The 26,868-nt window shown below is 39.4% G+C and overlaps 1 protein-coding gene across 1 annotated transcript; it reads right to left on the bottom strand.

Annotated features, from left to right (window-relative positions):
- Positions 1–227: 227 nt before the first annotated feature.
- LOC138872213 (uncharacterized) lies at positions 228–23,102 on the bottom strand. Its single transcript, XM_070150386.1, has 9 exons — positions 22,976–23,102; positions 4,570–4,880; positions 4,361–4,498; positions 4,131–4,260; positions 3,553–3,698; positions 3,126–3,465; positions 2,872–3,011; positions 1,608–2,075; positions 228–287 (listed from the first exon to the last, which is right to left on the bottom strand). The coding sequence occupies exons 1-9, from the start codon at positions 23,100–23,102 to the stop codon at positions 228–230; spliced, it is 1,860 nt and encodes a 619-aa protein (XP_070006487.1).
- Positions 23,103–26,868: the final 3,766 nt, after the last annotated feature.

The following is a 26,868-nucleotide window of genomic DNA, read 5'->3' as shown; positions in this document are numbered from 1 at the left end:
GTGCTCTCAGAGGTGGAAGACTCATCTCGGAGTTGAAATCTCCCCTGAAGCTGCTATGGCTGTGATTGAACAACAGGCTGCTCTTGCACTAAGTCGCCCTCCGATGCTTTCCTAGGCGGTGCATAAGAGCTTGATTCGGCTGGCTCTGCAGCTCTACCTCGGCCGGTTGTCGCATTTTTGGATATAGCTGTTTGAAGGGCGAGGGGTAAGGTACTCTTGGCTCGGCCTCAGGAAGGTTCACCCCTCCCCTTTGATGTATCACCACGGCCACGGGATCTAACCATTTTCTATAACAAACAGCAGTAGGAGTCAGCACTAATTCAAGTGTAAATAAACAGAAAGTCACAGAACAAAGCATGTTGCATGGTGGGGAAGTGCGGTCCGCACAATTGCAAGTGTGACCGTAGGTTGGGTTGTGCGAACCACACAATTTGAAAGTGCGGCCATAGAGGTGAAACTATGGTCCGCACAATTTGGGGTGCGACCACAGAATTGAAGTGTGGTCTGCACATTTTTTAGTGCGGCCGCACATGAAACTTTCCAAAAGTGCCAACTCTCGGATGACAAAGATTGGCCTGATCAGTGGCCGCACATATTTTCTGCAGCCGCGATGGGATTTATGTGGTCTACACTATTTTGCCTAACCAACTGCCCTAGTCTATACTTCTGCAGACTGAACAATTCCTCGTGCGGCCGCATATTTCAAAATTCAATCGGGCAGAGTCCTTTAGGTTTTCGATATATGCACAAATTGGACATGGTGATAGCAATTAAACATGATAATAAAACTACCCACTCCTCAAAAAGCAAGTAGGAGTTAACCCAACACAATTTAAACCCACATAGATATGAAATTAACAAATGGTCTAAAATAACTAACAAATTATAAAATAAACTAAGAAAATTGAAGAATCCTAGAAATGATTTGAACATATTAGTGATGAAATGGTGCTAAGGAATGATCACAGATGCGTAATTAGGTGATAGATGATTGAATCAGATGTGTGCAAAATTTTAGCCCTTTTTGATTCCTGAGAGAATGTAAAGTTTGAACAGGAGCCTAAGGATTACTATTTATATTAAGCGAGTCTGGCTAAGGAATCAAGAGAGAAGTGCTGCCACAGATTCCTTCTGCGGTCTGCACTCTGTTACCTGGAGTTCCAATTCCCTTTATTGATTTGCGGTCTGCAGATTTAGCTGTGCTGCCGCAGAATTTGGTGTGAACCGTAGATTTTCCTATGCGGTCGTACTTTGGCTGTTTCTCTAACAAATAAACTTCAGAGAGTGTGCATTTTTCCATCTCAAGTTGTGTTGTCCGCCCAAGAATTGTGCGGCTGCATTTGTCTTCTGCTGTAGCATCCAAAATTGTGCGATCCGCATAATATATGTACAGTCCACACTTTTTCCATAGTTAGCCAATTTTTTTTAGCACAGTTCCTGTAAAGCACACACAATCTTGCAACATACTTCAAAACTAGTTAGCACAAAATAAGACCTATCTAAAGAAAAAGTAAATAAAAAGAAAAAGAAACATGGTTTGCCTCTCAAGAAGCGCTTGATTTAACGTCGCGGCATGACGCATGCTTCCATCACTTGAAATGAATTACCGCCACAACGTGGCCATCACCAACTTTTCCTAGATAATGCTTCACCCCGTGACCATTGACTCTAAACACCTTATTATTTTTATTCTTCAAGTCCAATGCACTAAAGGGTGTCACACCCACTACCTCAAACGGGCCACTGCATTTATACTTTAACTTTCCGAAAAACATCCGTAACCGAGAATTGAACAACAACACAAGATCGCCCTCTTTAAACTCTTTGTTCCAAATGTACTTGTCATGAAAATATTTCATATTCTCTTTGTATAAGGATGAACTTGTGTATGCATTGTACTCGAACTCATCCAACTCATTCAATTGTGCCACCCTTAAGTTGTCGACGACATCCCACTCAAGATTCAACTTCTTTAAAGCCCACATGGCTTTGTGATCAAGTTCTACCGGAAGATGACAAGCTTTCCGAACACCAACCAATATGGAGACATTCCGATAGGTGTTTTGTAAGCCGTCCTATAAGCCCATAGAGTATCATCAAGTTTCTTGGACCAATCCGTCCGGTTAGCATTCACTGTTTTGGACAAAATACTCTTTATCTCCCGGTTGGATACTTTCACTTGACCACTTGCTTGTGGATGATAGGGAGTCGTGACTTTATGAGTGACACCATACTTGGTGAGTAAAGTATCAAAAGCTTTATTGCAAAAATGCGACCCCCCATAGCTTATGATAGCCTGCGGAGTACCAAACCTTGTGAAAATATTCTTCTTCAAAAATGCCACCACACTTCTTGCTTCATTGTTGGGTAGAGCAACGGCCTCAACCCATTTGGACATATAATCAAACACGACCAAGATGTAGGTGTTTCCATGAGAACTCACAAAAGGACTCATGAAGCCAATACCCCACACATAGAAAATATCAATCTCCAAAATGGTGGTGAGGGGCATTTCATTTTTCTTTGAGATTCCACCAACCCTTCGACATTCATCACAATGCTTGACGATATTACTTGCATCCTTGTAAAGAGTAGGCCAATAGAAGCTGCAACTTAGCACTTTGGCCGCCGTTCTTGCTCAACCATGGTGACCACCATACGGAGAAGAATGACAAGCCCCAAGAATTTCACATTGTTCCTCCTCCGGTACACATCTTCTAATCACTCCATCCGTACAAATCCGAAAAAGGTACAGTTCATCCCAATAATAGTCTTGACAATTCCGTTTGAGCTTCTTCCTTTGGTTTGAAGAGAACTCATCCGGGATGATACCACTTACAAGAAATTTGCTAGACCCGCGAACCATGGCACCTCTTTCATTGAAATAGCCAAGAGTTGCTCATCGGGGAAGGAATCATTGATTTCAAAGCCATCATGCGGTCTTCTCTCCTCCTCCAAATGAGACAAATGGTCCACCACTTGGTTTTTACTTCCTTTTCGATCTTGGATGTCTATATCAAAATCTTGCAACAAAAGCACCTATCTTATCAATCGGTCTTTGGAATCATTCTTGCTTATAAGATAACAAAGTGTCGCATGATTCGTATGGACAATCACTTTTTCACCCATCAAGCATGGGCGGAACTTCTCAATAGCAAACACAATGGCAAAGAGCTCTTTCTCTGTAATGATGTAGTTGACTTGGGTGCTATTCATGGTCTTACTAGCATAGTAGACTGGTTGAAAATTCTTGTTGATGCATTGCCATAAAACAGCCCCTACAGCTACATCATTTGCATTACACATGAGCTCAAAAGGAACACTCCAATTTGGAGCGGTGATAATGGGAGTAGTAGTCAACTTGAACTTTAGCAATTCAAAAGCTCTCATGCAGTCATCATTGAAGTGAAACTTAGCAACTTTCTCCAAAAGCATACATAATGGGTTCACCACTTCAGAGAAGTCCTTGATGAAATGCAGGTAAAATCCCGCGTGGCCTAAGAAACTCTACACGCCTTTCACCGAAGTTGGAGGTGAAAGTTTAGAAATCACCTCAATCTTTGCCTTGTCAACCTCAATGCCGTTCTTTGAGAAATTGTGGTCAAGGGCAATGCCTTCCTCAACCATGAAATGACATTTCTCCCAATTGAGCACGAAATATATTTCTTCACATCTTGCCAACACTTTATCCAAGTTTGCTAGACAATCATCAAAAGAATTCCCAACCACCGAAAAGTCATCCATGAAGACTTCAAGGTAATCCTCCACCATGTCTGTGAAGATCTCCATCATACACCTTTGAAAAGTCGTTGGTGCATTGCACAACCCAAATGGCATCCGCTTGAAGGTGAAAGTGCCATAAGGACATGTAAAAATAGTTTTCACTTGATCCTCCATATCAATCATCTAAGAAACAATAGAAAGCACGACCGTGCAATCTATCAAGCATTTGATCTAGGAAGGATAGTGGAAAATGGTCCTTCCTTGTGACTTTATTGAGCTTACGATAGTCCATACACACTCTCCACCTGGTCACCGTTCTTGCAGAAATCAAATCATTCTTATCGTTGGTGGTGACCACCGTCATGACCCTTTCTTTGGAACACATTGAACCGGAGATGTCCACAAACTATCGGAAATGGTGTAGACAACCCTGACATCCAACCACTTGATGATCTCCTTTTTGATAAACTCTTGCATGACTTCATTGAGTCTCCTTTGATGTTCAATAGATGGTTTGGAATATTCCTCCAAATTAATCTTGTGCATGCAAAAAGCAGAGCTTATCCCCCAGAATATCTGCCAATGTCCATCGAATAGCCTTCTTCCTCTTTTGTAGCACATCCAATATAGAGTCTACCTGCACGTTAGTCAAATAAGAGGAAAGAATAACCGGTAAAGTAGAAGAAGGGACAAGAAATTCATACCTAAGATGTAGAGGCAATGGCTTTAACTCCAAGGTGGGAGGCTCCTCAATTGAAGGCTTTTTGGAGTTGTCCTATTTTCAAGATCCAAGGACAATTTGTGGGGCTCATAAGTGTACGACCCCATTCCTTGCAAAGAGTTAACAAATTCCACGAAGCCCTCCATCTCTTCATCATTAAAGTTGAGCAAGACGGCCTCCAATGTATCATCAACATTCATCACATCACTTGTTTCATCCACAATCACATCGGTCACCAAGCCCACGAAAGAGCACACCTCATTGCTATTGGATTGCCTCGTAGACTTGCACACATGGAAAACCACTTTTTCATCACCAACCTGGAAGATAAGTTCTCTGGCTTCAATATCAACTAGAGCCTTCCCCGTAGCAAGGAAAGGTCTCCTAAGAATAATCGGTACCTCATAGTCAACCTCACAATCAAGAATGACAAAACCTGCCAGGAGAATGAATTTATCAATACGAACCAATACATCCTCAACTACTCCCAATAGTCTCTTCATGGTCTGATCGACTATTTGTAATCTCATAGATATGGGTCTTGGTTGCCCAATTCTCAAAGTCTTGAAAACCGAATAGGGCATTGTCACACCCCGAGCCTGGGGGCGAGATCAGCACCCAGTGCCTCATCTATCCTTGCGTACCACTTGCGACTAAGAGACTCTGAACATGTAATGTCATACTTTGGCTATGGGCCACATTACAAGATAAGGTGCAATGCAAAATATAAAACTAAATGGAGACTAACGCTGACTAATGTCAACATAAAGCTGGGCCGGCAAGGCCGTCATAATTACTACAACTGACAAGCCAACAAAATATACGTACAAGGATTACAAGCCCAACATACTGCACTAACCGACAGGATATTCTACAACCCTCTACTGATAGATGTACTGTGATCGGAACAGGGCCCCGACCTACCCATAACCTATCTACATATATACACAAGATATACACCACACTTCTAGACCTGGCAACTCCGAAAGAAGGGGAGCTTACCGATAAATTTGAACTTGGACAACACATATTGAGGAGGTCTACCCGTCTGTCTGTATGAACCTGCACGCATGAAATGCAGTGCCCCCAAAAAGGGACGTCAGTACGAAATAATGTACTGAGTATGTAAGACAATATACTGAAGCTAAAAATGAACTGATAATATAATAACTGAAAACAACTGGGAGTCAAGAAAATCTGAAGATATTCTCATCTGCTGATACCGACTCAACTCTCTCAATATAGTGAGTAAAATAGGTGTCCGGCCCTATAAGGCTCGGTATACATATATATCTGCTCTACCGTAGTAGGCTCGCTCATAAGCGCTCAGACATACTTGGCTCTGTATCTCTACCAACTAGGCTCGCTCATAGGCGCTCGGCTACAACATGCTCAGTATATAACTTACCATCTGATCAGAGGTTGCCCAATAGGGTGCCCATCGATTATAACTCGATGGTAATGAAAATACTTTTAATATTGTATATATGTAAACTCTCTACTATTTTGATCGGAAGAAGAAAATACTCAACTGAATATGCATTCCCGATAAGAAGAATATGGTAACTTACAAAACTAGGAAAATATATGTAATTTGCGAGATTGGCAAAATATACGTAAATTCCGGGATACGAATTTTTCTTTATGCCTCGTAATCAGGTTTGTGTAATTACAATATCATGCTAAAATGAAGGAAAAGCTTAGCCTTAACATACCTGGAGTAGGGAAAACTCTGTATAATATTCCGTTGGAAACCTTCGTGGATTGAACTTAGAACTTAAAAAATCGGATTAAAAAAATCTTGCTTTATTTCAAAATGAAAATGCTTCTGGTTTCAACGTTCTTGGCAGATTCTAATGAATTGAAATACTACATATTAAGTGCATGAGCACTCCAGCGAGAAGCTTAAGGAACAAGTGAACACGTGTTTAGAAAGTAAACATCCATAGTATATTCTTGTACAAAAGAGATTACCTGTCCTCAAACATGTTAATTATATAGCTCCCAACAACAAGATTTACCGGAAGAATGGTGAGACCAAGAATCAAGCTTAACAAGGTATTTGTTCTAAATGTCGTGGGATAAGATTGACAAGTCTTACTAAGACTTTAAGTCTAAGATTCTTTGGACACATATACATGTTCAATAAGTCATTTCTCTCAATTAGTGGCCTTGTGCCACGTGGAGAGTGGGTGGAGATTAGAAATTTTTACTCACTTATTAGTTAACTGGGTAATGTCCCGTTACCCGGTAATTAACCAATTACCCGCATAATTTAAAAATTGCCCCAAATTACTTAAAATTCTATTTATTTTTAATATACTTTATATATTATACAACCATGTTCATATGGTACCTTGCATGGTTCTAGGTCATAACTATAGGGTATTATCGCTCGACCCGTATTTTATTTCAAATTGGCCACCTTCAACGAAACTCGTTTTCTTTAATTTGTGTACCCTTTATACTTTATGGAACTTACTTATTGATTGTTATAAATAGCATAAATATGCTAACCTTAAGATAATCTCATCCCCGAGTCTATGACAATTAACTGAAGACGAAATTTTAACGTACGAAAAACGCGAGATGTAACATCCTCCCCCCCCTTAGAAACATTCGTCCTCGAATGTCTATTCTAATACTTTGGGAAACTTTTTTGCCGGAGCCTCTTTCGTACATTACTAAAACCAACCTGTACGTAGCCAGAAAACTTACTATACATGCTACACATGGCAACTGTATATAAATAGCAACACTTGGCTCCACATAACTATCCATTATAAATTATGAGAGTTAAAAATGAGAGATTACCTGATGACCTAATGGCCTGAGAGTTTATACCCTCGAGTCATATCTTCAGTTTGAAATAGGTGAGGGTATTTAGACTTCATTTCTTCCTCTATTTCCCACGTCATCTCTTCCACCTTCTTACTTCTCCGTAAAACTTTCACGGATGATATCTTCTTATTTCGTAGCTTGTGGATTTGTCGGTCTAGGATGGCAATCGGAATTTCCTCATATGACAAGTCCTCTGTAATTTGTACATCATCTATGGGCACCACTTGGGTAGGATCGCCAATACATTTTCGTAACATAGATACGTGAAAAAGCGGATGAACAGACTTCAATTCCGAGGGCAATTCTAAATCATAAGCTATTTGGTCCACTCTCTGAATGATCCTATAAGGCCCAATATACCATGGGTTAAGCTTGCCTTTCTTGCCAAATCTCATCACACCTTTCATAGGTGATACCTTTAAAAATACCTAGTCATTAACCCGAACTCTAAATCTCGTCGCCGCACGTCAGGATATGACTTCTGACGACTCTAAGATGTCAACAGTCGCTCCTGGATAAGCTTTACTTTTTCTATGGCTTGCTGAACCAGGTCTGGCCCATATAACCCAGATTCTCCAACATTAAACCACCCTATGGGAGATTTGCACCTGCTCCCATACAAAACCTCGTACGGAGCCATCTAAATACTGGAGTGGTAACTGTTATTATATGAAAACTCAATAAGAGGTAGATGTTCATCCCAACTTCTTTTAAAATCCAGTACATATGCTCGCAACATATCCTCAAGCGTCTAAATCGTGCGCTCGACTTGTCCATCCATTTGTGGATGAAAAGCTATGTTGAGATTCACTTGAGTTCCTAGATCTTTCTAATATAACCTCCAAAAATGTGCTGTAAACTGGGCCCTACGGTCAGATATAATAGATATTGGTACTCCGTGTAGTCGCACTATCTCTTTAATATATAATTTTGCATAATCTTCTGCTGTATATGTAGATCTGACCGGAAGAAAATGAGCTGATTTCATGAGCCTGTCGACTATCACCCATATGGAATCAAACTTACAATGGGAACGAGGTAAACTTGCGATAAAGTCCATATTTATTGCCTCCCATTTTCATCTCGGGATCTCTATAGTCTACATTAGCCCTTCGGGCTTCTGGTGCTCTATTTTCACATGTTGGCAACTAGGGCATTGAGCGACATACTTAGCGATGTTCTTCTTCATATCGTTCCACCAATACACATCCTTAATGTCATGATACATCTTTGTTGACCCAGGGTGAATGGAGTACCATGAATAATGTGCCTCTGACATAATCCTGTCTTGTAGCCCTGCTATATCTGGAACACACAAATGACCCCTGTATCTGAGAACCCCATCTCTTTTGAGTTCTAACAACGACTTCTTCTATTGTGGAATCCATTTTCTCAACTTGACTAACTCTGGATCCTCGTTCTGTCTCTCCTTTACTTCAGCTAGGAGAGATGATTTTGTAGTAGTTTACAGTACAACTCCTCAATTGCCAGAGTCTACTAATCGAACCCCCAAAAAAGCCAATTGATGAATCTCTCTGGTTAATTGTCTTTTTTTAGCCTCTACATATGCTAAACTGCCCATAGATCAGCGACTTAAGGCATCTGCTACAACATTAACTTTCCCTGGATGGTAGAGAATATTAACATTGTAATCTTTCAATAACTCTAGCCATCACCTCTGTCGCAAATTCAACTCCTTTTGCTTGAAGCTATATTGCAGGCTTTTATAATTTGCGAACACATCAACATGAACACCATATAAATAATGCCGCCATATCTTAAGTGCATGGACAACTGCAACTAATTCGAGGTCGTGGGTCAGATAATTCCGCTCATGCTTCCTTAACTATCGTGAAGAATACTCAATTAGTTTCCCATATTACATCAGGACATATCCTAACCCAATACCTGAGGCATCACAATACATGGCATAACCATCTGGACCTTCTAGAAGTGCTAAAATGGCGCTGAGGTCAACCTGTTCTTAAGCTCTTGGAAACTCTGCTCACATGCCTCTGTCCACTGAAACTTAGTCACTTTCTGCGTCAACTTTGTTAATGGTGCTAAAAGAGAAGAAAAACCCTCTATGAACCTCCGGTAATATCTTGCTAAGCCTAGAAAGCTACGAATCGTTGTCGGAGTGGTAGGTCTAGGCCAGGATTTCACGGCCTCAATCTTTTGAGTGTCTACCTTTATACCTCTGTCGGATACAATATGCCCCAAGAATGCTACGGATTTTAACCAAAACTCACACTTAGAAAACTTAGCATACAATTTATTATCGTGGAGGGTTTGGAGTACTGCTCGCAGGTGATCCACATGCTCATCCTCTGAACGTGAATAAACTAGAATATCATCAATAAAGACTATCACGAACAGATCCAAATATGGTCGGAATAGGCTATTCATCAAGTCCATAAATATGATAGGTGAATTCGTCAACCCGAAGGACATAACAAGGAACTCAAAGTGGCCATATCGGGTCCTAAAGGCTGTCTTGGGAATATCTTTCTCCCAAACTCTGACCTGGTGGTACCCCGACCTCAAATCTATCTTTGAAAAACATCTAGCTCCCTGCAACTGATCAAACAAGTCATCTATCCTTGGAAGGGGATACTTATTCTTAATAGTTACCTTGTTCAGTTACCTATAATCGATACACAACCTTAGCGAGCTGTCTTTCTTCTGTACAAACAATACCGGTGCACCCCACGGTGATGTACTGGGTCTGATGAAACCCTTCTCCAGTAAACCTTTTAATTGCTCCTTCAACTCCTTCAATTCGGCAGGTGCCATTCTACACGGAGGGATGGATATTGGTTGTGTTCCTGGAAGCAAATCGATGCCAAAATCAATCTCTCGCTCAAGAGGAATACCTGGAAGTTCATCTGGAAATACATCCGCGTACTCCTTTATTACTGGAATAGACTAAAGTGTAGGTATCTCATCATCTACATCTTTAACTCGCACAATATGATAAATTCACCCTCTTGCGATCATTTTCCTCTTCTTCAGATAGGAAATAAACCTGCCTTAGGGTATTGCTGTATTACCTACCCATTCAAGGACTGGCTCACCCAGAAAATGAAATCTAGCTGTCTTTGCTCGACAATCAACCGTGGCATAACAAGATGCCAACCAGTCCATGCCCATGATAGCATCGAAATCCAACATCTCTAGTTCAACTAGGTTGGCTGAGGTCTGACGACCAAAAACTGATACCGTACAACCTCGGTAAATCTTTAACCCTGTAGCTTAGATGGCGGAGGTTTAGGTGGTCGTTCGAAGTACTGGGCCTGTAACTACCCTGAGACTACTCCTGAGACCTGGCAAATCTCATCCTCTTATGCTGCCCTAACTCAGTCCTCTCCGTACTCTGCTGCCGATGCATACTCCTCTCTATATTCTAGGAAAATGCCTGAATCCGAGAGATATCCATACTATCCTGTAATGCAGTGGTGGCATATGCCTCGGTCAACTCTGGGGCCAACCCTGCTATAAACCTGTGGATTCTATCCCGCATAGTAGCAACTATGGATGGTTCATATATGGCCAATGAGTCAAAACGGAGACTATATTCTCGAACACTCATATTGCCTTGTTTGAGAGCTAGAAACTGATCGAGTCGGGCCTGTCGGATCTAGTGGTAAGTACTAGTCAATGAAGGCATCTAAAAATTTCTCCCAAATAGCAGGAGGTGCATCACGTCCCCTAGACCTTTCCCATCCCTTATACCAAAGGATGGCTATATCTCGGAGTCAAAAAGCTGCTAACTCAATTGCCTCTTTCTCCGTGGCATGCATAACCCGAAAGATCCTATGAAGCTGATCTATGAAATCCTGCGGGTCCTCCCTCTGATCTATCCCTGTGAACTTTGGGGGATTCAAAGCAATAAACTCTCGGACCCTTAAACTCCCAGATCCCTCATAAGGTCCTACACTAGCGGATTCCTAGCCTGTTGCTGGGTAGCTACCAATTGTGCCAATAAATGCACCGCACTCCCGAAGTCCTAATCTGATGGAAGCAGAGGAGGAACTGGATGTGCAGTCTCCCTAGGAATCTCCTCAGGTGGTGGAGGAGCCAGTAATCGCTGGGTAGGGGTCTCTCCCTACGACTCCAATTGGGCCCCATCTGCTGGGGGTACCCTGCTAGTCCCCTCACCTACTGTTGTTTCTCTCCTCTGGCTAGTCGTAGTCTTCCTAGTTACCAACATCTGTGCATGCAAACGTCAACACGTAAGTTTAACTCAAATTTCCTATAACTCAGTGCTACAACACGATTTAGATTTGAAAGAAGGGTAACCAACTCCTAAATGCCTTGTAGTCCCCTGCTTATATAATGTGGTGAACCACACATCTATAAACAAGATCCTACTAGACACGGCTTGTAGACTCCCTAGGATAGAACTGCTCTGATACCACTTTTGTCATGCCCTGAGCCTGGGGAAAGACCGACACCCAGTGCCTCATCTATCCTTGCGTACCACTTGCAACTAAGAGACTCTGAACATGTAATGCCATACTTTGGCTATGGGCCACATTACAAGATAAGGTGTGATGAAAAATATAAAACTAAATGGAGACTAACGCTGACTAATGTCAACACAAAGCTGGCCAGGCAAGGCCGTCATAATTACTACAATTGACAAGCCAACAAAATATACATACAGGGCCGACAAGCCCAACATACTGCACTAACCGATAGGATATGTCTACAAGCCTCTACTGATAGATGTATTGTGACCGGTGTCGTGCCCCCTTTTTCCTTCCGCAGAATTGGGTTCATTACATTTTTGTATGGGACAACTCATTCCTTTTGGGAAGGGGTTTGCATTTTGGAGAGTCGCCACCTAACGATTTTTAAGGTGCGTTAGGGTACCTATGGGGTTTATTTATAACTACATTTGGTAGCCAGAGATAGGGTAAGGGCTTGAAATTATCCTAAGGGGAATGTGTTAGGCACCCCTCAGGATCCACTAGTGTGGTTCCCGGCCAGACAGTTTTTGGTGAATTTGTGCAATTAGCAAATAAACAAGTATGGCTCAAATCGTAGGGGATTTGAGTTTAAATACACAAGTGTTTGGAAAACAATTAGCCAAAGGCAAAATTTTGAAAAGAATTACAATCTAAAGCATACTTATGAAGGTAAAAGGGTGTCCTAGGTTTGCTTGTAATATGGATCACATCAATGCAATCGGTATGACACTCCTCAAAGAGGGGCTACACGTGGTATTAACGCACCGGTCATCATATCCATATCTACCCTTTCCCTCCCCGTGAAGGTAATTAAAGCGAGGGTTAGTATCGACCCCTATTGCATGCTGTTACCCGTCCCTTTCTACCAGTCTTGGAGGAATTTAGGACTTCTTTCCTATGAGGGAGGTTCTAGGCAGACCCTCAGGTTTAAAGGCAAAATGCTAGGCGACAAACAAGAACACATAGGACTGCATTTAAAGGGAACATGGAAGACAAATAAAAGGTTCAAGTATACCTCCACAGGTAGTGCATATAGACAACATGACTCATACACACTTTTTCGGGAAAACCAGTTTTCGGGTATCTAGGCATGGTTTATGCCATGATCAGTATAAGTGTTCTTGGATTTCTTGTTTGGGCTCATCATATGTTTACTATGGGCTTAGACGTTGATACCCGTGCCTACTTCACCGCAGCTACCTAAGGCCTGAATTCAGAATTCTAAAGCATGGTATCTAAGTGATTATAGCAGAATTAGATTTATCACATGACTTAAAAAAAAGTCCGAATCAGGCTTGCCTACTGATTTTAACATACTGGCAGTTAAACAAGGACAATTCTGTTTTTATTTGAGTAGTTACCTAAGGCTTGCCTAGGTGTAAAGTGATGTGCAATAGTTATTCCAAGTTATTAAAATAGTGTGGAAATTATTTTACCTTAAGAGCATGTTGTTCTAGTTGATACGAGTGCAGAGGTTATCCCTAATTATTTTAAATAGGATAATGAAGTGTGAAGCTGTTTTTACCTCTTTTATAATCAGCAGTTTATACTAAGTGCGAATGCAAGTGCGAATGAGATCCTAAAACATGGTATCTAAGATGCAAGTATAAAACTCATGATGCAGAATTCCTAGAGCAGGGTTTCTAAATGCACATGGCAGGATTGCAGAATTTCCTAAGAGTAGGATTTCTAAATGCACATGGCAGCATAGAACATAATAGTAAAGTGCTAATTATTAGCAGATTTTAGCATATGATTTTGTAAGGGTGCACATGCCGAAACAATAAACATGAGACCTAAGAGCATGATTTCTAATGCATGTATGAACCCTAAGCATGGTTTCTATTGTGCAATTAGGAACATAAACCTAATAACATGTTTTCTATCCTTAACGACTATAGCATGCATATCTACCCCATCCCTTTTTACTAGCCAACCCAAATACTGATTTACAACAAGTTATTACAGACCAACATTGAAGTGAATTACATGAGTAGAAATGAAAATAAGAAGTTACACTATGGGAAGCCTGATTAGGACTTCCTCTCTGAGTTATATAATCAATCACCCCAAGTGACAAAATTATTTCGTAGCTTTTCCTCATATCTAGGTGTGTCAGAGCTCCCTACAGACCTCAAGGGATCACGGGCAGTGCTCACACCCCGATTTCATAGCCAAGACTGAGAAGTGCGGTGTGGAAGGGCCAGCTTTCATGTGTCCAAGTTCATAGGGAGCTCAAGGGTCCAAATGCAAGGCTCACACAAAAAGGGCAGAACCTAGTGGTCTAGGAGTATAGTGAAAGTGCAGGACACATGTTTGAAAGGAGTTTGTTTAAAAATTGGACGGACATGTGCATTTTGAAAGCAATCAGTAACAGAAAGGGTTGAAAGAAGTTGTATTAATAAGACAGAGTTCAAACACTTCAAGGTAAGACCACACACAACAAATGAATGAATTTAGTAATCATATATGGGGTAAAAGGGGATTTGGGGATACATATATATTGACTACAAATACCTGAACTCAGCATGAATATTAGGACTGGTAGGGACATGCTCAGAGATAGTTGGACACTGGCATAATCACAAACCAGCCACAAAACACATAGAGGAGGGATATGGGATTTAGGATTCACAAGATGGTAAGTACACAGTAGGTAAGAAAATGCAATCATCCAGGAATACTTGAATCACATGAATTTAAAGGGAGGGGAGTCATGTCAGCATGCTTCACAATAAGACCACAAGTAAAATTAGGCCAGAAGTAAAAGAAACTGAAGCATGAATAGAAACATATTGTTGTTGAGGCTTTAAATTGAACTAGGACATACTAGTGAAGATAGAGGTAAACAAATGAAAGAACCAAGGCTTACAGATGATTAGCCTTGGCTTGCAGCCGACCAATAGTAGTAGAATAGCACAGAATTTTTAAGTAAGAGATGGGTTTTTGAAAGCCAAGTTCGTCTTGTTAATGAAAGACTTAGGGTATTTATAGCTCTGAAAATAAGTAGAAAATAAGGTAACAAGTAAAGGTTTAGCACAATTATGGAAGTAATCACAATTAGAATCCAATTAATACAAGTACTTCCCTTTAATCAAGGAATTACAGCTCAAACGGATACTAACAGGGATAATTAAGGAAAGAAAATCAGTTTGAGAAAAATTGGTTTTTACCATATAAGGGGTAGTAAAAGTATAGGTCATATGATTGAGTCTAAGTACAGAAAACAGTGATTTGGGGAAAAGATTCAGCAAGAATGAAGCATCATAGAAAATAAAGGAATGGAATCAATCAACTTAAACAAACGAGTAAAATTTTAGGGGTTTATGAGAAAACATTGCAATTAAATTGTAACTTAAGGAAACCAGGATCAATCAAGAGGGAGTCATGATTCTGCACTTCGACATATAAATAGAGAAGAATGAATAGGCGTATCAGACATGCAAGGTCATCCATATCGACAAAAAGAAGCAAACTAGATGAACACAAACATACAAAAGTGGCATGAGTAGGCTAAGGACTCAATAGTAAAAAGAACCCACTCGAAGCATGGCAATCAACAAAGTCAAGTAGTCATGAATAACACATAGAACCAGAGTGAAAGACCAACCTAACAGGTAAAGAAGATAAGGCCAACACACAGAAACAAGTAAAGAGAGTCTTTAAAACTCACAGTAACAAGTGAAGAAATATTTTAAGAAATTAGGGTTTTAACAGAGTTGAGTTAAAAAAGTGGTGAGAACTCAGAATCAGTTAAGATAAACAAAGAAAAAGATCTAGCCATAAAGAACTCAATCGAAACAGGTATACATACAAATCAAATAAACAAAGATAGTTCCAGAACCCTGGATAGAACCAAAATAAATAGGTTTTTCATCGCGATGAATCAGGTAGAAGAAAACATAAGTAAACCATTTAAACATAGTAAAATCATATGACAATATTGAAAATCAGAGGAGAAGTCTTTTAAAAGAGTTAAGAAACCCTAATCTTGAAGACGAAGAGTCACTTTGAAAAAATCGAAAAAACCTTTGAGGAAAACACCAAAAGGTTCATAATATACACAGATCTAAGACAGATCTGAAAGAAAATCAAAAAATATTTAAAGTTTGGGTTTCAGAGAACCCAGAGAAGGTGAGAAAACCTTGAAAGGTTACCAGTTTAGATGGAAAAGTCACAAATCTTACTCAAACAGCCATGGATGGCCGGAAAATGGCATGGGAAACCATGGGAGGCGAGTGAATTGCCTCTGGTTCACTTGAAGGCCTCAAAACGATGACACATGTTCAAGAGGGAGCCATAAGGCTGGTAGGTGGTGAGACCACCATGGATTCAGGCAAGGAGATGGCCAGAGAAGGTGGATGAGGTTCATCGGAGAGGAGGGGAGGGAAGAATGTTCTAGAGAGAACCAGAGATAGAGATAGATAGATAGATAGAGAGAGAGAGAGAGATGAGAGTCAGTTGAGTGAATGAAGAATGAGAGGGTTTGGAGGGGTCGTTTGGGTTTAATTTAGGAAGGGGAAATGGGGACCGTTGATCTAAATGATCAACGGTCAAGATTGAATAGGGTAGGTGGGTCGGGTATGGCTTGGGTTTGGACTTGGGTCTGGTGGGTTTTTTTAATTGGGTTGGGGGTTTGTTTGATTTAGGCTAAAATTGAAATTGGCTATAAGTTAAATAGACAGTTTTTTCCTATTTAATTTATATAAAATAGTAGATAATTTCTAAAAATAATTTTAAAATTCTAAAATGATTTATAATACATAATTAGCAATTTTAAAAATACAGGATCTAATTTTATGCATATAAAACCTAATTAAATCTAAAAAGGGCTAATATTACAATTATGTGCAATTTAGCTTTAAAAATACTAAATATAATTATAAAAATATGTAAAACTTACATTAGACATATTTTGGCATAAATATAGAAATCCAATAGATGAATTATCAAAACAATAATTTTGAAAATAATTATTGAGGATTTTATGGATAAAAAGGGAGAAAATAAATCAATTTAAAATTTTAAAATTATGGAAAAAATAATAAAACCCTTGGACATGCTTATATATGCATATATACTATTTTGAAGGTATTTTGCATATTGAAAATATATAGGGAAAATTGTGTATCAACAATCAGAACAGTGCCCCGACCTGCCCATAACCTATCTACATATATACACAAGATATACACCACACTACTAGACCCGACAACTATGAAAGAATGGGAGCTTACCGATAAAGCTGAACTCGGGCAACACCTACTGAGGAGATCTACCCGTCTGTCTGTCTGAAGCTGCACGCATGAAATGTAGCGCCCCCAGAAAGGGACGTCAGTACGAAATAATATACCAAGTATGTAACGCAGTATACTGAAGCTGAAGCTGAACTGATAATATAATAACTGAAAACAACTGGGAGTCAAGAAAATCTGAAGATATGCTCATCTACTGATACCGACTCAACTCTCTCAATATAGTGAGTAAAATAGTTGTCCGGCCCTATAAGGCTCGGTATACATATATATCTGCTCTGTCGTAGTAGGTGTCACACCTCCTTTTTACCTACATCCCCGCAAAGGGGCGTAAAGGGAGTTTTTCCAATTAAAGGACATTCGAAACGGGATTTATTTATTTAATTCAGAGTCGCCACTTGGGATATTTATGGCGTCCCAAGTCACCGGTTGAATCCCGAATCGAGGAAAAGATTGACTCTGTATTACAGTCCGCGAACCAGAAATCCGGGTAAGGAACTCTGTTAACTCGGGAGAAGGTGTTAGGCATTCCCAAGTTCTGTGGTTCTATCACGGTCGCTCAACTGTCATATTCGGCTTATCTATCTGATTTTAATACATGTTGAACCTATGTGCAAATTTTAACTTCAATCGCTTTTTATCTATTTTTTAAGGAAAATTGCAACGTCATTAAAGCAAGTCTTGAACCACGTCACATAAATGCACCCGTGGTTTTTGACATATTTTAACATCGTTAAGATTTGGATTTGGGTCACATAAATGTGCACCCGAGTTTAGGAAGGTAACATTATTAAAATACACGCCTACAGAGACTAGCACGTTATTACTTTGGGGAAAAACCGTGAAATTCGTTAAACGGCCCGTCCCGAAATCTAAGTATTTTTATATATACATTTAATGAGGGCCCCGTAGTTTATTTGTTTGTTTAGCGAGGCTCATCTCATTTTTATTATTCAAAAGGCAAACCTAAAAGCTATGGTAATTTTCCTATTTTTACTTGTCTCTAATAATAAAAATAAAACCTAACTAATTATTATCTTTTAAGAAATACTACATCTAGATCTGCAAACTCCAAACAGTCTACGTGAAGGAATCATAATCCAGGCCCAACACAAACTGGACCAATCGCAGACATGGGTCTAGGACCCAAATGGATATGCATGTCAGACCCAGGCCTGGGCCATTTATTTCGGCCCTGAAGCTTACACTTTATGCAAAGGGGCTGTCGAGCCCCAGCCGTTTAAATTAATCAACGCTTCAGTTCAATGTGCACAAGTGTTCACTGAAAGTTTTAAACCATCAAGTTTAATGAACTAGCTCAACGAAACGAACAATTATTCTGATTCTATACCCCAGCCCTTATGCTAACCAAAATTACCAACTCGAGTTCACGTATCTATCATATTTAAAGCCGTTGTTCATGCTAGGAATTAACACGGACAATCATGAAAAAGCTTGACTTATTGAGGTGATTAGATATTTACCATGTTATTCATACAATTAGTCATGTCTAATTTTATACCCGTTTGTGATCCCAACACCCTAAATATGGAAGCTATAGCAATTGGCTATTACGATCCAGATTCATCTTCACATTAACGTCACAGTTAACTAAATTAACTATAGCAAATCTGAGTAGCTCATACAGTCCAGTACAGATTCATGGTCATATAATCAATAATCCACAGTCTCTCTAGTTTAATTACAAGACAAGTTTCAGAAATTACTAATGCGTATTTGAAATCTATAACTACAACCTATACTAATAGTGAAATACATAAGCAAATTCATATGGTAGCAGTGCCTCGTCATTTGATTTCATAATCGTTTAGATACATCGAATGAAACTTCAAGGCATTAGAGACAACAAGGTACCTGGAAATATAATCGAGTAGAAGGAGGAGTTAGCAACAGAAGAAAAAACAGCAGCAACCAGGAATTCAAACAGCAACCATCGCAGTTCAAGACCAATTTTTACCCAGAATCAACTCGACCACAGCCCAGAACATGTTGCAAAACCAATAGCAACAGCAAATATCAAAACGAATAGACTCAATAGAGTTTGAATTAAACCAAAACTTAATCAGTAGACTACTGAACCACTTCAGAAATGAGAATCACTGTCCAGAATTCGACTTACACCTATGAATGCAATGAAACAATATATTTTTGGTTTTTTGTTCTTAAACTCTCCAGAACTCTAAAAAAACTGAATGCCTTAGCTTTTTAAAATGCTGTCTGAGACTGCCTCTTCAAAGAACTCTAAAAAACTCTCTTTTTCCTCCAGGTCTGCCCTGTTTTTTATACCCTTAGACAGACCCCTTTTCCAGCCTGTTTTAACACTTAAATCATTAAGAAATGTGTTTCTTCCATCACATTCCCTGACAGCCACTACTAAGTGTCTAATTTCATTGTTTAATTCAAAGGTGTAGGGGCAATGCTATATTTTAATCAATTCCTTTTAAGCCTCCACATATCATTATGTTTTGTTTCCCACTAACTATTAGATTAATGGTTAATTAAGTACTTTACTGACAGCCCACTAGCAAGACCGTTTGCCAAACTTGTAAACCCCAAATTACCCCTGACATTACTGTGATTTACTATCCTAGTCCAATCCCCTGTACCTCATCAGCTATAACCAACTTCCTTAATCAAAATCAAACAGCAACTCAAACTACACAAATTAGATCAAATAGAAAACTGCTAAGATGCACATGTATATGGGAATAACTGACTACATTCACAATTCTAAACCAAACCTAGACAAAAATGAATGAAACATTGTAATATCATGAGTTCACATGCAACAAACTGATTGGCAACGGAGAGGAAAGAATCAAACATAACATAATAAGACAATTTGAACCAACAGTAATATCAAACGATCATAGTTTTATACAATCACTCACTAAACTTGCCTAACTCGAAATACTCAACAATGTAAAGAAGAAACTAATCCAGAGCGAAACCAAACAGACAGGGTTCAAGCGATTTCAACTAAATCCAATTAACTATAAAATCCAATTAATACAGTGATGAAAATCTGGACCAGAAAAAGGTCCGAAAGAGGGGGGAAGAAGTGATTGAAGAACATAGAAACGAAACCTAATTAGGCAAACAACAAACAACAATCAAAAAAGAAAAAGGAAAAGAGGAGAAATACCTTAAAATCAGAAACCAAATGAACTCCGTTCTCATTGGCACTTCGTCTTGAAATTTTGAAGCCAAAACGGACCTTAATCGAGTGTTCTCGACTGAGAACACTCGACTAAAGTCGGTTAAGACCTCAAATTTTTAACTTCTTACACAGTCTGAAGTTTGGTTCTTCTAGGGTTTGCCTTCGATTTGAAATTCGAAAGGCTCTAACAAGATTTGGACAGAACCGGGGTGGGATTTGGGATGGGGGTAACTAGGTGGTTTAGTGGTGTAACTTTGGGACTGATTAGGTAGGTTTGAGGTTTGAGGTCTTGCCTTCGATCTAAGATTCGAAGCAGTCGGCCACGATTCGAGGGTGATGGTTAGAGGGGTTAGGTTGGGGAAGTCGAGGGGAAGCTGGGGTGTGAACTTGGTGGTCATTGGACGGATTAGGGTTTGGTTCGATTCTTCGATCTAAGATTCGAAACGTCTGGTACTGATTCGAGGAAAACTGATTCGGGATTTGGAAAGAGGACGTCGTGGGGAGGCTGTGGTGTAATTTGGGTCTGTTTGGACCACCAGAACCACCGTGAGGCGATTTCCGGTGGGCGGAGGGCGGTGGTTGAAGGCGGAGGGTGTTGGGGCCTGTCTCTAGGTTAGAGGCGAAGGCGAAGGGGGGGTATGGCTTAGTGGGCGTGGGGTGAGGTTTTAGGAATATATAGTGGGGTGCGGATTTGATCCTGACCGTTGGATCATTCACGATCAACGGCCTAGATTACTTCACTAATGAGAAACGACGTCGTTTGATTTTGTGAGGGGATCGGGTTAGACCGGGTATAGGGAATGGGTCAAAAACGGGTTATAGGATGGGTGATCTGGACCGTTCGATCAAAACAAATCAATGGCTTGGATCTATTGGCCAGATACGACGTCGTTTGGATATATCTGGAGACGAACTGGACCGTTTGATCGTATGAGATTGACGGTCCAGATTCACAATGCCCAAACGATGTCGTTCTAGGTTGGTCGCAGGTGGACTGGATTTGGGGCGGGTATTGGGCTGATTGTTTGGGTAAGAACTAGGCTGTGGCCAATTTGGCCCAGTCTGGTTTCCATTTTGTTCCTTTTCCTTCTTTTTTTTAATTTCTTAATTAATAAAACTAAAATTCTAAATTAAATTATAAACCAAATAAAAAAAATACTAATTAATTCCTAATAACATTTATCACACCATTAAATACCAACTAAAATAAAAATCACACGATTGGAGATTAAATGCTAAAAATGCCAAGTACATATTTTTTGTGATTTTCATTCTCGCAAATCCAAATATTGTTTAATTAATTCCTAATTGTAAAATTAACTCCTAAATGCACATGCAACACATATTTTTTGTATTTTTCTTAATTAAAGTAAAAATAAACATGCACAGACAAGTGCAAATAAATCACAAGCAACACAAAACTATTTTATTTTGAATTTTTGGGAGTAGTTCTTGTAGGGCAAAAATCACGTGCTCACAGCAGGCTCGCTCATAAGTGTTCGACCATACTAGGCTCTGTATCTCGACCAACTAGGCTCGCTCATAGGTGCTCGGCCACAACAGGCTCGGTATATAACTTACCATCTGATCAGAGGTTGCCCAAAAGAGGCCTGCCCATCGATTATAGCTCGATGGTAATAAAAAATTTTAATATTGTATATATGTAAACTCTCTGTTCTTTTGACCGGAAGAAGGAAATACTCAACTGAATATGCAGTCTCGATAAGAAGAATATGGTAACTTACAAAACTAGGAAAATATATGTAATTTGCGAGACTAGCAAAATATACGTAAATTTCGGGATACAAATTTTTCTTTATGCCTCGTTATCAGATTTGTGTAATTATGATATCATGCTAAAATGAAGGAAAAGCTTAGCCTTAACATACCTGGAGTAAGAAAAACTCTGTATAATATTCCGTTGGAAACCTTCGTGGATTGAACTTAGAACCTAAAAATCGAATTAAATGAAATCTTGTTTGTTTCGAAATGAAAATGCTTCTGGATTCAACGTTCTTGGCAGATTCTAATGAATTGAAATACTACAGATTAAATGCATGAGCACTCCGGCGAGAAGCTTAAGGAACCAGTGAACAAGTGTTTAGAAAGTAAACATCCATAGTATATTCTTGTACAAAAGAGATTACCTGTCCTCAAACATGTTACTTGTATAGCTCCCAACAACAAGATTTACTGGAATAACGGTGAGACCAAGAATCAAGCTTAACAAGGTATTTGTTCTAAATGTCATGGGATAAGATTGACAAGTCTTACTAAGATTTTAAGTCTAAGATTCTTTGGACACATATACATGTTCAATGAGACATTTCTCTCAATTAGTGGACTTGTGCCACGTGGAGAGTGGGTGGAGATTAGAAATCTTTACCCACTTATTAGTTAACTGGGTAATGTTCCGTTACCCGGTAATTAACCAATTACCCACATAATTTAAAAATTGCCCCAAATTACTTAAAATTCTATTTATTTTTAATATACTTTATATATTATACTACCGTGGTCATATGGTACCTTGCATGGTACTATTTCATAACTATCGGGTATTATCGCTCGACCCGTATTTTATTCCAAATTGGCCACCTTCAACGAACTCATTTTCTTTAATTCGTGTATCTTTTATCCTTCATGACACTTACTTATTGATTGTTATAAATAGCATAAATATGCTAACCTCGAGATAATCTCATCCCCGAGTTCATGTCAATTAACTGAAGACGAAATTTTAACGTATGAAAAACGCGAGATGTAACATGCATCAAACTTGCCCCAAGTTCACAAAGAGCTTTAGCAAACTCAGCACTTCCAATGGTATAAGGGATTGTGAAAGCACATGGATCTTTCAATTTAGGAGCCATTGAATGCACAATTTCACTCACTTGATGAGTCATTTTTGTAGTTTCACAATTCATAGACCGCTTCTTTGTCACCAAATCCTTCATAAACTTTACATAACTGGGCATTTTCTCCAAAGCTTAAACCAATGGCACATTGATTGATAAACTCTTCATCATGTTAATGAACTTTTTGAATTGATTCTCGCCATTTTGCTTGGCAAGCCTTTGAGGATATGGAGGAGGCCTAGGTATTGGTGCCTTAGCCGATATGGAGGAGGCCTAGGTATTGGTGCATTAGCCTTTTGCACTACCGGTTCCGGTATGTCCACAATGTGATCCCTAGACGGGTTCACTTCCTCTTGAGTCTCTTCCATATTTTCATCAATATCAATCTGCACTTCATCATTTGCTTGCACCACATTGTTCGGGGTCTCATCTTCTTATACCACTTGCTCATCATCCATGAGCTTACTTTGACTTGAGGTGGGTACATCCCCAACTTTTTCACTTCGTGTATTAATAGCCATGTCATATCCCGTATTGTTCCCACCCTTTGGCTTGGTAGTGTCCCCCTTAGGACGAGTGTTTAAATCTTGAGAGATTTTCCCCATTTGAACTTCCAATTTGCAAATTGAAAGGTTGTGTGAGGCTAGTTGGGCATCGGAGTCGGCATTCTTCTCGATCATTTGTTTGAACATATTCTCAATTTGTCCCATCTCATTTTTGGAAGAACTTGGACCATGGGAAGGATAAGGAGCCGGGTTAATCAGTTGTTGATACATCAGGGTCCTTTGAAAGCCCGCCCCCGATTTTCTTAATTACTGTTCCATCCCCCTTGGTTGTTGCCTCCCTAATATCCTTGGTTGTTTACACTCCAATTGCCTTAGTTATTTCTACCACTCCAATTTCCTTGATTGTTGTTATTATTCCAATTCCCTTGATTGTTGCCACCATTCCAATTACCTTGGTTGTTATAATTCTAATTACCTTGAGGTCACCATTATTGTTGACTTGGGCCTTGAGAGTTGTTTATTTGCCCTTGAAAGTTGTTCACGTACTGCACTTCCTCCTCTTATTCATTGCAAGATTCATCTTGATCAAACCCACTATCTTCTTGCATATAATTATCCACACGATTTTGCACTTGTAGACCTTTGGGCCTTCTCTTGTTCACCATCATACTAACTCCCTCCATGGCATTGACTTGCTTAGGACTTTGCATTTGTTGAAGTTGAGCCTTGGCTAATTGATTTATTATGGTGGTTAACTCGGCAATGGATTGCCCATGATCATGCAATTCTTTATGTAGGTGAATCACGTTCAAATCACCTTGAGGAACATTTGCTCTACTTTGCCATGCCGATGAAGTATCCGCCATTTCATCTAAAATCTCACAAGCTTCCACATACGGCATTGTCATGAAACTTCCACCGGCAAGTTGATTGACCATGCAATGATTGGTAGTATTGATCCCCCGATAGAAAGTTTGTTGAATCATAGCCTCCTTCATGTCATTATTGGAGCACTCTTTGACCAGTATTCGGTACCTCTCCCATATTTTGTGCAACGGCTCATTGGGCTCTTGTTTGAATCTAGAATCTCGTCTCTAAGAGTAGCTATATGCCTGGGAGAAAAGAAATTGGAAATAAATTTCTCTGCCAACTCATCCCTTGTATGGATGGAATGGTTTGGCAATCTCTCTAACCATTCCAAGGCTTTCCCCCGTAGAGAAAAAGGAAATAGCCTCAACCTTAAAGCATCCTCGGAGATGTTTGTCTGTTTACTCTCCAACAAGTGTCCACAAACCCCTTCAAGTGTTTGTATGCATTTTGACTCGAAGCCCCGGTAAAGAACCCCGTTACTCTATCAATGTGAGTGTTACATTCGTGATTTGAAAGGGGGCGCCCTAATATGAGGCGGGACTATGGCACTTGCATACTCTTCATTCGGCAACACCCGATGTGGAGCAACTCTTGGTTGAGGTGGGGGTGGAACTGGGATGTTGTCCTGAGGTAGTCGGTCTCTTCTATTTGCTTGAGGTTCAAGAGGAACCTCTTCAACTTGGTCATCTTCAGCATCAACATCCCTCAAAGGCATGTTTCCTATTACATCTCGCGTTTTCATACATTAAAGTTTTGTCTTCAGTTAATCGACGTAGACTCGGAGATGAGATTATCTTGAGATTAACATATTTATGCTATTTATAACAAGCGATAAGTAAGTGTCATGAATTATAAAGGGTGCACTAAGTAAAGAAAACGAGTTTCGTTGAAGGTGGCTGATTTGGGATAAAATACAGGTCGAGCGATAATACCCGATAATTATGGACTAGTACCATGCAAGGTACCATATGACCACGGTAGTAAGATGTATAAAGTATATTAAAAATAAATAGAATTTTAAGTAAGTTGAGATCATTTTTAATTATGCGGTCAATTGGTTAATTACCAGGTAATGGGACATTACCTAAATAAGTAGTAAATTATCAGATAAGACCTAATTCCCCCAAAAACGTGGCAGTAACCTACTCTTGATACAAACTGACTAAGTAGTTATATGATATTAGGTGGCAATCTAACAAAATTCATTACATAAGTTGAGTTAGTGTCATATATATCCATAACTACTTTTCTATCCATTGTAGACTTTTCATTTGATCAGCATCCAATTGATATATAATTGAGCAGGATAGTGATTATGCATAAAGAGATTGTTTTATAAGAATTAATAATACAACAAGGAGAAGAACACATAGATGTAGGCTATAGTACTGTCAAGAGGATACAATAATCTGGGAATCATAACCTCAAATTGCACTTCTCAGTAGACATTTTTGTTGGCAACGAAAGATCAAAACGTTCCCAAACCAGATGCTAAGGCTCAATCCAACAAAGAATATTATATGGATTTTTCCCTACTCCAGGTATGTTAAGGCCATCCCTTCTTTCTTTTGGCATGATCCAAATTATACAAAAGAAAAGAGCAAACACACAGTTTTCATCAACGACTCTATTCATAGAAATACTAGGGGTCTCTTTGTTCTTGATTCCCCATGTGACATATTATTATATCTTCTGTTCATGGGTCTCAAAATAATACGCAGTTGATAAAGTTTATCCGAAAAGAATATTGAGATTATTAATATATTTTCATGCATTTTATTCATTAATGCATGTACATTGACTCATGACTAGATGGCATTATATACACATATTTATATATATATATATATATATTTATGTATATGGAATATGGGAAAAAGGTTACGGCGTTATATATGCACCACCACCTGATCAGTTAGTATATGTTGATGATATTGCTCACAATGGCTGAGACGATATAATGGGATGACCTTAGAGGCTTGATGATATTATGTACACCTATACATATTCATGACACGACATTTATATACACGTGCATGACATTATAAATGTTTCAGAATTTACGAAGTTATTCAGATTGACAGATGGATTTCTTTATTCCATGTTTCATCTATGTCTTATATGTACTGATTTCATGCCTTACATACTCAGTACATTTTTCGTACTGATGCCCTATTTCACGGGGCATGTATTCATGCCCGCAAGGGCGGGTAGGAAAGCTGACGATCCCCCTTCTTAGGATCCTTGATCAGCAAGAGTTAGCGTGCTCCACTTGATCTGGAGCTGCTTTTTATTTTGGTACGAAATGCTTGTATACATACATGGGTATGATGTGGCTCAGTCCCGTCTTTGTACTGTATTTTTATTAGAGGTCTGGAGACAGTTATGTATAGTTGGATAATATGTGGCCTTGTCGGCTTTCAGTTATGGGTATATAG

This window comes from Nicotiana sylvestris, chromosome 1, assembly GCF_000393655.2.
Source record: "Nicotiana sylvestris chromosome 1, ASM39365v2, whole genome shotgun sequence".
NCBI lineage: Eukaryota > Viridiplantae > Streptophyta > Magnoliopsida > Solanales > Solanaceae > Nicotiana > Nicotiana sylvestris.
The sequence above is the reverse complement of the archived record's forward strand: the minus strand, read 5'-3'. Positions and strand labels throughout refer to the sequence as shown.